The sequence below is a fragment of the Glossina fuscipes genome, unplaced genomic scaffold (assembly GCF_014805625.2).
Source record: "Glossina fuscipes isolate IAEA_lab_2018 unplaced genomic scaffold, Yale_Gfus_2 1, whole genome shotgun sequence".
NCBI classification, from domain to species: domain Eukaryota; kingdom Metazoa; phylum Arthropoda; class Insecta; order Diptera; family Glossinidae; genus Glossina; species Glossina fuscipes.
Window position 1 is genome coordinate 24,179,758 of NW_023998415.1, and position 11,539 is coordinate 24,191,296.

Sequence of the window (11,539 nt, forward strand, 5' to 3'; positions counted from 1 at the left end):
CACCCTCGTCATTTTATAAAAACATATGTTTTTTATTTACTATCGGTCGCATGCTTCATAAGTTATACGGAATCAATATACGGAATGAATCAATTCTATGTAGAACGGCATTTCTAATGCGAAATGAATTATAGAGTGCGAGAAAACAGCACGATTATTATATTCTCTTACGAAAATGACAGATATAATGCAATAGATTTTTTTTGAAAATTCGCTTATTTAGCTTTTCCCATGAAAAGAAAATTCAACGCAAATTGTAAGCAAAAAAAAAAAAAAAAAAATTAACCAATTTGTTTATACTAATCAACTAAATGCCATACGCTCAGATATACCACATATACAAACTAACACCAGTATATGAGCGGCATAATCAACAAAAATCTAATAATTGAAAATCGAGTTCATTTAATGCATGTTAATGGGCGGCCGAATTACCTTTAAGAGGACTTATAGTGTGAGGCAGACTAACATGGGCACGCCGAGACGTTCTTAATAAATTGAGAAACAAATGTACTTGCGTAGCCCCAAAAGGAGTCTGAAGTAAGAAGAGGTGTGCCCAAGTGCTGGACCGCGCACCCACTGTACCGATAGATAAAAAAGGAGAATAATTAATGAACTGACTATCGTGACGAATAATATGAGTTATTAGACAATTTGTTAACAAATTGCACAGATTCGAACTTTAGCTTCCGAATAGCCCTCCTCTTGACCAAGTGTCATCGTCTCATGAAATGATAGGCAAAACATTGCGATTACTCCGGTTACGTTGAAATCGAGAGGATATCATGTGTATTCACACAAAAGAATTAAACAAACCATGAGAACGTGAAACGGTTCAACTCATATAAATGCACTTGCCATTCCACCTATACATTCTTCGGACTATCATCAGATGTGTTTGTAAGTGGCTTAGAATTTGTTTTTTTTTTTGCTAAAGCAATTTCTTATCCTACCTAGAATGCGAGAAAACGCGTAACATGTTATTGCACAATTGAATTTTGATATATTCTTTAAAGTTAATGAATTGCAATGAGATCGCACGGCTTCATATGAAACGCAATTGCTTCCGTTTCATTATAAGAATGATAAGAATTAAGAGAGTTTATCGTTTAATCTTCAATTCGCTTCGCTTTAGCAGACAGCCATTGGCGAGAATGCAAATTTATTCAGATCATCTTTCTTAATTCCTATTGACAGTCTGTCTCTTTCTTTTCGTTATTTGGTTTGGAATTGCATTCTTTTTTGCTCCAATGTCCATAAATATTATATATCATGTAATTGATTTATATTCTACATCACACAGGTGGTACAGGGTACATTAAATTTGTACGGATGAACACAACACAACACCGGACAGATCTTAAGATGAATCAAAGTTTTATTGTGCTCATCGATGCTACAGGATATATTATGGTTGTGCGGACGATTGCGACAGCCAGACGACGTTGAATTATATCAACCTTGTCGTACACCGATCAATTCAGAATAATCTTCTGAATCGTTGTAAACTTCGCTGCCCAGCTGATGTCTGTTCATATATCCTTGTGTTTAACCTAAATTGCGCAATTTTCGAGACATTTTGATGAAATTTGGTAGACTGACGGGTTTTGATCCCAGGACGATTACTGTCGAAAATGGTTCAGATCGGTCTACTTTTTCGACTATTCTCCCTATAATATCTTATTTTAAAAAGTCGTTACATGAATAACTGAATTAAGTGAAGTGCTACAGCGTGTCTAATGATGGGCCATATTCCACGATCATGTTTTCACTTGTTTTGTTTTCTCTTTTCTTTTCTAAATAATTTATTTATATGCATTACTCATAGCCAAGATTAGCGCGTTCTAAGAACAGAGGTGATCCCAATCAGTTGCATTTGATCTGAATTCAAATTCGAAATAGTGAAGTAAATCAATAAATACCTCAGTAAGCCGCATGATATAGGTTTTCGAGACTTGGCCTAAAGAATTTAAGCATATACCGCGCATTACAGAATGATTGACATGAATGTAATGAAAATAATTACATATCTATCTCCAACGCAATCCATTAAAAGGAAATTAATGTCCACGTTGTGTTACGGTACCAGTCCACGTTAATCATTGTTGTACATTGTTTTAACACTATTACGTATTAAGTAAGTATTTATTTGGAAGAAAAAAATTCAAAGTCATCCCACAATTGTAAGAACATGCAGACATAAGACATTTTGTAGAGAGAAAGCTTTCTCAAATATATGAAATTGACGCCCACTTCGCCATATATATACTCATCCCATTTGCTGGCGCAACTATTCGCGTAGCGAACATAAACCGAACAAGAGAAAAGACGGTCTTAAAGATCCATTAGCTCGGTCAAATATGCGAAAGCGGTCAGATATTCATTTTTGGAGCAAAAAAATTCAAATCAACTTTTTTGCTCCATATAGCGAGTTGCGCATACAAAATTTTCATAATTCTCAATTAATGTAAATTGTTTAAGACATCAATTTATTTTACATTTAAACATTGCAAGTCTCTACTAAGAAAATCATTATATGGTACCTCGTTCATCTTTCGGGCAAAGACCTACGGAAGATCGTATATAAAAAAAGGTTTTTCCTAAGAAAAGAACATTTCGCTTTTTTTTTTCTTTCCCTAGAAGAATTCTCAATACAAAATTGTTCACTGCTCAGTATGTGCGTTCGCTATTGGATTTGATTATTCTATATATAAATATATATTTTAATATATAAATCATACATGTATACTTAAATACATGAGCATAAGATAATTCTAGTCTGAGGCTTACAATGTTTGTAGCGAACATTGCACAAAAAAGACTTTCATATTTCTATCAAAACAACCGTACATGCATACATATTAGCACAGCATTACGTATAATGTATAGATGCGAGCGTATGGTATGAAAATTGCTTATAGCTTATGTTACTGTATAGTTAGTTTTTATCATTTTAAAGCTCAAAATAGATTTCTGCCGAGTTATTTATAAAAATTCTAAAGTTCGACTTCGTTTATTGCGCATTTATTGTTTGTGAAATTCGGTTTAACACAACCTAAGCTAATTATTATATTTAATTATTTGTTTTCCACATTCACATCGCTGAAGAATAAGAGCCTTCCTGATATACATATATATACATATATATTCTATTCAGAAATACGCCTCAGGGGTCCCAAAAACTTAATAAGTCTATAAGCATGTTTGTCTGCCCATCCGGGTGACCTTCTGTTAGCCTATCTATCTGTCGACTTTTTTGACAAGTCTACATAAGAAGTTCGAATATGTATACACTCGTGATAACTGTCCAACATCGCCTCTACCACAAGCGAAAAGATATATCTTACAATTTATAGTGTATGTTGATACGAAGCTCTGAATATTATCTACAGCAGACAGGGTCCTTTGGTGAACAGACCTACAATCGATAAAAAAACGTTACTTGCAGCCCATAAGAAGGACTGATCTAAAACCAGATAAAACTATGTCTTAGGGCTAATCAAATGAGCAAAGTAAAATTCTCTCAATCGGCAAACGCTCTAACACGCTCACGCTTGATAATTTCTCTCGCAACTGGAAGGTATCGGTTCGAAATGATTGGTACGACAGATTGGTCTCAAAACGAATACAATTTTCTTACTTGCTTCTCATGACTTGTTTTTTGCTTATAAGTATTATATTAAGAAAGAACAGTCAAAAAAAAAAAAAAAGAAGAGAAGATATTGCAGAAAAGCGAATTTGATCCTTAGAGATCGCTACCATTGAAAACAACTTTACCTAATAAAACTCTTCATTCAGCTTGTTTTCATGTAGAGACTTATTTTTCATGGAATACCTTGTATAGGAGCACGTGAGCATGTAACACGTGAGCTGACGTGATCAAAATTGAGTAAATTTAATTCTTTGGCAAAGATTTTATTATTGTTTATCCATTTTCGTCACAGAGTTGTAAGAATTACACTTTGTCGCCATGCCAATGCTGATTTTCATGAGAATCCTTGTATGAAATGGTTTTCCCGATAAACCTATGTGGTCCAAATTGGCAGTGAGGTTTTGGTAAGTTAACGGTCATCACGCTGTCAACGCATTACACGTTTTCGGAGACTTTCTCATCGCCGAGTATAGCCATCGATCTGCTGATATTACCGGTATACACATCGAACTGCATATCGGCTTACTTTCGTGCCACTTGGATTTCAATTAGTGCAATCACTTGAGACGCTGCTTCCGGTACGATGTCCATTTTCTTATTTTAAACAGTCTCGTATCCAATAGGCAACGTTTCAGATAGCGGGTTGGTATGCAAATGATGTCATCTCAATCAATATTGATCCGTTTAGACCTGCTCAAAATCCCGAAAACAGCGCCTCCTTTAACGAAAGATTTTAGACATGTCTATTGCTTTATTGCTCGTCTAAAAATTTGGGGTAAGGATAGGGAAAGGGTAAGCATTTTGCGTTTTTCAAAAGCTAACAGTGTCTACTTTAGTTTAATTTAAGTTATGTATGCAAACTAAATTTAATTTATCAAGAATCAAAGTGAAAATGTAGGAAGTGCGCGATCGAAAAATAAGGCGGATTTTCAAATTTCCTGGGCTACCTAGATTCGATATTTGAATTTTTTTTGTTATGTTATTACACATCACAGATTGCAGGACGCAATAATAATAATAATACGCTTAACAATAATACGCACCGTTTCAATGAGAAGTGTATCGCGAACGCCACCAACAACAGCAAAAGTGTGATTCAACTATCCCTTTCCCCAAAAAGAACTGTGGATTTTTTGTTCGTATTTTTATGCAGGAACTTGCCAGTAGAGCCGGTGTTAAACTTAAAAATTTATTTATTTATGTTGGATCCGAGCTTAGTGAAAATAATTGCGTAAGCTGTCTATCTCTTAATGATGTCAACATGTCAGCAAAGTAAAAGAAGACTATCTCCAAATCCTGTTAATCGAGATTAATGAAAGCTATCACCGATAGCCTGGTGAAGAATTCTACGACGTCACTTTACAACTTTCGACAAAGCTTGGCGCTGCAAGAAAGATTTCTTCAGAATATTGTTGACGCATACGTTGAGCTCAGAAAGATCTTGCCAAATTGCTCCATGATGCACAAGGGAAGGTAAGAGTTATCTGGATTCAATCGATTTTAAACGGGTATAATACTAAAAGTGATGATCTGGTTACTATCGAAGAAACCACCGAAATTCTGAAATTCAATGCCCAAATGGCGACTTCATGGTAAGTTGCCGGAAGCCTATTCATATTTAAAACGACTATAGCTAGTTATGTTGTGGAATAAGGACAAATGTGTCAAAAAGCCACTCTATGAACTTTCCTGATGTTGTTAAGATTCGGGTTAAAAAGTCTTGTAATATTAAATATCTGCCAAAGATTTTGTTCGCCTTGTGAGGTTGATATTTCTTTCGAAAGACTGATTATACTGGATCAGACACTATTTAAACACTATTTGCACGCGCTAACTATGACTGGAAAATCAAATGTCTAAAAACAATTACATAAAAGCCGGGTTTAATATGTTAAAGATAAGGGAAACGGAGATACCTGGTATTTACCATTCCATCGAGAAAATTCAAAAAAATAAAATCCCTTGATTCCTGCGAACGCATTTTCCTCTCAAGCTATATACATTGTATATACATAATAGCATAGCATAGCGCGACTCTGATACGGATCCGTAAAGTTCCTTTCTCTTACAAATGGCAGTTTTTGGTGTCAAGTTTACGATGCTTGTTCTAAAAATATTTGGAAATTTAATTTGTAAATTCAATTGAAACTATTGAAAATAATTATTGCTTAGAAAAGAAAGCAAAACTTCGAGAAGACGTATTTGACTACATATTATTTCATACTTATATAAAATAGTTTAAAAACAAAATCTCGAGATTAATAATAGCATATAGATATGAATTGAGCGAAAACATGTATTTTGAAATGTCTGCTAAAAGAAAAAAAAAACAAAAAAAAAAAAAAGCTCAATAATATAACTTGGGCTCCTTTGTTTATATATGTAAATCGAGTGAAATCCAGACGATTCAAGTTTAATTATTGCTTCTTACGCACGATATTTTTTATAGGGGTTTTATAATTGAACACGATCACACATATAAGCCATCAAAATAAAAAAAAAAATAAATAAATGAAAAAAACAGAAACGTTGAATATCATTAGTGTATCTCTTTGCATTGCCATTTCATTTCTTTTCAGCACAAACTGAAGGAATAACAATGGTAGCGGCGAGCAGTGAAAGAGCGTGTAAGTGGAATTTCGATTTGGCTCGCTTCATATTGTTGTTTACGTTTAATACGTCGAATATACGATTTATATATGTATTTTAGATACATACATGTATATATATATATATATATATATGCATGTTGTTTTTAGCTGGTTTTAGCCGGGTCTACTTACATATGTGTATACTAAAAGGTATATATTATATATGCAGACACACCTTTTTGTCAGCGTTTATTGTTGTTTATTGCATTCGAGATTTTTATACTCGTACGCTTCGCTAATGCAGCAGGTATATTAATTTTCTCATTCCATTTCTAATATCTGCATGAGTTATACAAGTTGTAAAGTTGGCAGTGATCGGGCTATTAATGTTAAATTAACTCAATTCTTTCGGTTGTCCGTTAATCTATCTATGTCTTTAGATTTAGACAAAAATTTAGTCAATTCATCAGGCCAGCCCCACTTACGGCAGCTAAAACTCCTATAATACTCTTCCGAATTATGTGTAAAAACTTTTATGGAAATGTAACCGATCGACCTGCTGACAAGCTGACAAAAATTTATGCAATTTTTATATTCAACTTATGTAGCGGGAATATAAGATATGCTACAAGTGTATATAGTTTTCTTAATTGTTTGCGTTTTCTTCTTTTTGTTTTTTTTCTCTTCCTTTAGCAACGCATTTTGTTATAACATGCATAACATTTTGTTATTTAAATGATATTTATCTCCGAGAGGTGCATATATTTAAGAAATGTTCATTTACATGTACTTCTGACGAATAGGCCAATGGAACTGAAAGCTACTTAAAATTCTCATTTCATTTAATATAACCCGAATGTAACATATTCGAGATAATGAAAATGCGTTCTAAGCGTCCCTCGTTAAGCGAAATTCAACTCTCAACAACATTTATTCAAGCGCATTTACAAAAGCGATAAATTTCAATTTTCTGTTTATCAAATCAAATTTAGGAGAAAAAAAGCTATCGATATATTATATTATTATGAAATTCCCTTATTCTAAGATAGGGCTCGCACCACTAGATCGTGGATATTCTTTTCAAGAGATATATACTTGAATGTTCTTTTATTTACAATTATATTCCTTAAGAGCAGGATTACTCGACATTTTTTATCTTGGCAATACTTTCGACTGCCTAACTCAAATATATTTTTTTCTACTTTGCCGCCGTCCACAAAAATTCTATTTATATACATTTTTACAAGCATATTACTATACCTAAATTCATGGCTTTATTTTTAATCCATTAACCTGCTTTTCCGCTAATCGTTTTCATCGGTCGGCAGCTGCGTGACGCGCTTGCGGATGTATATTTGGGTTTTCCCTCTTTAGGAATTTTATTATTTATGAAAATTAATTAGTTGGAAAGAACTGGATTTGGGTATTTCCGGAACGATATATTGGGATATAGAACTTTTCAAAGAACATGGCAGAGCTAACATTATAGCTTAATAGGAGCAAAGAATCTGCGTAACGCATTCAGGAATTGGGAAATATGCATTTTATGGTTAATTCAGCCTGTAGGTTGTACGTGGCCGATAGGCTTTCTGGCCAAAGCTCCATTGCCGAAACAAAAAGGCAGGGAAGCAAATAGGTTCAGAATAGTAGAAAATCAACGATCAACGACAAATAAATACAGAAGTAAGACCGGCTCGTAATTGAGCATAGCGATGCCTATGAGAATAACTTTATCTTTTCTTCACAAATATTCACGCCATACATTCGTTTACCGTAAGGTTGTAAAAGGATAGGCAGACATAAAAGGCCAAAGCTTAGTCACCTTTATAGGTTAACGGGCGGGATTCGACAAGATCTTGGGAAATTTCATCTACAAAATCATAGACAAATTTAAATTGTTTTAAGCCCTAGATATAACAAATACTGACTGCGTATATGGCAATGATTCAATGATGGTTAAGTGTGATACCATCGATTTAAGTTTAAGTCTCAACTGTGAGGAATTAATATCTTACCTTATCTTAAAAGTTCACTTAATAATCCCTAACCGAATTTAACTATATATATATATAAGATATGAAGCACATCGGCTATATCACGGGTTGATATACTGTTACATGCCATGATGTGTTAATTATTCAAATTAATATAATTAATGACCCGTAACAATAATTATTTTTATATAACGCGAATAACAGTAAGACAGACTTGGTTATGCTAATAACAGTAGTAGGCATCAGTCAGTGCGTGAAAGTAGAATACCCAATAACAAAATGAAATAAATAGAATAAAAAAATAAAATAAAAATAAAAAAAGCAAATAAAATAAAACGCAATTCATTTACATGACATATGCAATACAATATATATATGATGTTACGAGTCGACGTTTGCAGCACAAGTTAATTTGAATATCTATTACCGTATGAGAGCCAGACTATTATTTTCATATGGTTGACTTATAGAATTGCTTTAATTGCTTAATAAAATATTCAAGTGAATATTATTATCATTTGTTTACTTCAATTTAAATTAAACTATAATTATTTCATGAGATACATACATACACATTATTTTAAGGTTATTATGTCTTTATGTCGTTGGCGATTTTGAGTTGGAGTTGGTTTCGTCTTCTTCAAAGTCATCATCATTACCATCACCATCATCATCATCATCATCATCATCATCATCATCATCAGCATCATGATCATCATCATTAACGAAATTTTCAATTATTAGGGGTCGTTGCTCAAATAAAGGCAAAGCAGCTATAGTTTTACTCAACAAATGCATATTTAAACGTATAAATGTTAAATTTTCCAATGTTCTACCACTTGGGTCACCACTGTTATCATTCGTGAGTGATTTTAACAGAGAACATAGTGTTTTGATCTTTTGCGGTATCTAACGATAAAAAATTACTCTTTACACATACCTTTTATAATACACTGCATATACGTATATAGAGTCCTTTAACTTACCGGTGTAATTGGCATAGCAAAGCAAACAGAGCTCAATATATAGAGTTCGGGTTCGCTGAAATTTTGCTCTTGCCAAAACTGCAGCACATTAGTGTCGACCAGTTGAAAGGGTAATTTAAATTTTTCAATTTTCACATGCACATCGTCTACCGTTCTATCTCGGATCGGTATATCTTGGCTAAGAAACTCATTCAAGAAAGCATCTTCGTCGTCCAAAAGCTCTGTAGGTTGCCCTACCCGATTGTTGGCATTATCGCTACCAATTGGAATGCGCTTCTCTTCAATTGCGTTAGATTGAAAAACTTTGGCACGATTCCACAGCTGCTTCAGATACGAGATGGCCTCAAGTTTTTCTTGCAAAGTCAAAGTATGCTGAAAACGTGGATCTAAAAATAAACATGCGTACAAATGTTTATGGCGAAGTATCTCTTTGCTTCGATCTTCGAAACTTTGCAGTAAGAGAGTGATCAACTTTAAGCAAAATTTCTTCTTATTTCTATGTATCTCGTGCAATTTTTCTGTCATCAGCTTAGTTTTAAGCCATTGAGCATAAAAGTCGCCATAATGCACCTCCTCTTGACTGAACTTGATAATCGCCTTTTGAAGGGAACCCATTGCTATACAATACGATTCAATGAAACTCCATAGATCTTCGTTAAGATTAAATTTGTCTTCTTCTTGTTCGAGTGGTTCGAATTTAATATTTCTTAGTACAACGGCAGTGGCTTTTAAAGCTTCCATCATAACGTACGTTGAGCCCCAAACACAGGGTGAATCGACTTTCGGTATTCGCAGCTCTTTGCTTTCGAGAAGTTCGTAATAGCCATTACTCGGATTACTAAGAAATCGAGCCAAATTTCGGCATTCCAGAATATAACTGTAAACATCTTCATTTTTTATTACATCAAAGGCACACAGTTGCGCTATATGACCTAAGGGGCGGGAGATTTTGATGTCTTTGATTGCAATTTCGTTATACTCTTCAAACTTATCAATATAATCCATATACTCGGCATTGCTCATTTCGCTTCCATGCCAACTTGGTCTACTGTAATCACAAGCTGCGATAACTTGCTTCATATCGATATGAAATTTGTCCAGCAATTCTTTCAGCTTCTTCTCGATTTTCTCTGAGCTATTGATGTTGAAATCGATAATCCCTAGAATGTGCGCTGCCACTTGACCCTTGTGAACATATTGAGCAAAAACGCGTCGTATACCTGGTTTCGATTCTAAAAAACTCTCAAATTTTAATGATAACAATCTCCAAGTTAAATCGCTAGCAAAGCATTTCCTTATATAATCAGCCACTAAATCGACAGCGTGATGACATCTAATTTTCGTAATATGAAATTCTTTGCCCCCAAGATCAGAAATTGATTCGCATATGGGATTTAGCAATGCCTTCATGTATTTAGAATCAAAAATTTTTAGTGGCAAACCGTCGTGAACAACTAAACCCATCACAGCGTTGATCATAGTTGATTTCTCCAATTCAATCGGCAGACATCTGCGAGCTCTTTTCGCGGCCATTTCTTGATCTTCGAGCATTCTACGCTTCGCTACCTTTAGCAAATCTTTTATTTGCGATTCATCATACGGCTGGGGCGAACAATGGGGTAATTCTTCTGGCCTTGGTTCCAAATCAATGTTGTGCAATTTACGTAAATGTTGCCGCAAGTTATAGCTACGATTATTCCTTAAACGCTGTTGACAGGTTTTACACGTGGCAACACCTTCTTCTTTATTGTTATCGAAGTAAATCCAGATTTCGTTTGCCCTCGAATGCACCATTGTTGTTAGTTCTGCAATGTTTTTACTCTCAAAAACATCCAACAATCTACTCCTTCAAAGTCGCAAAATAAACTGAACGTAAAGCACGAGAGTAAGGATTGTGCTAAGGCTCTGTGAACAATATGCAGTAAATGCATTACTCAAAGAGAGGGCAGATACAGCAAGCATAAGCAAAGAGCAGACGAACTGAAGCACATTAGCTGTCAGCTGTTTATCTATATAGGTATATATACATTGCACTCACACCTTGGTAAAAAGTTCAGAGAGAAAGATGTTGAGCACACATGAATTTGTTTCGACTCGGTTAATTAAAAAAAATCAACAATCTGTTTCTTCAAAGTTGTCAAATAAACTGAACGCAAAGCACGAGAGTAAGGATTGTGCTAAGTCTCTGTGAGCAATATGCAGTAAATGCATTACTCAAAGAGAGTGCAGATACAGCAAGCATAAGCAAAGAGCAGAACATTAGCTGTCAGCTGTTTATCTATATATATATATATATATATATATATATATATATAT

At 34.3% G+C, this 11,539-nt stretch overlaps 1 protein-coding gene across 1 annotated transcript; it reads right to left on the reverse strand.

Annotated features, from left to right (window-relative positions):
* Positions 1-5,717: 5,717 nt before the first annotated feature.
* LOC119632553 lies at positions 5,718-11,073 on the reverse strand. Its single transcript, XM_038025509.1, has 3 exons — positions 9,224-11,073; positions 8,964-9,146; positions 5,718-5,759 (listed from the first exon to the last, which is right to left on the reverse strand). The coding sequence occupies exons 1-3, from the start codon at positions 11,015-11,017 to the stop codon at positions 5,718-5,720; spliced, it is 2,019 nt and encodes a 672-aa protein (XP_037881437.1). The 5' UTR covers positions 11,018-11,073.
* Between the last annotated feature and the right edge of the window lie 466 nt (positions 11,074-11,539).

Bases quoted from the DNA above. Each gene is read 5' to 3' on its own strand.
- LOC119632553 (XM_038025509.1), bottom strand. From the start codon at position 11,017: ATGGTGCATTCGAGGGCAAACGAAATCTGGATTTACTTCGATAACAAT. The intron at 9,147-9,223 runs GTAAGTTAAAGG...TTTTATCGTTAG, and splicing joins TTGCTATGCCAATTACACCG to ATACCGCAAAAGATCAAAAC. The intron at 5,760-8,963 runs GTTAATGATGAT...AAATATTTTTAG, and splicing joins CCCTAATAATTGAAAATTTC to AACAAGCATCGTAAACTTGA.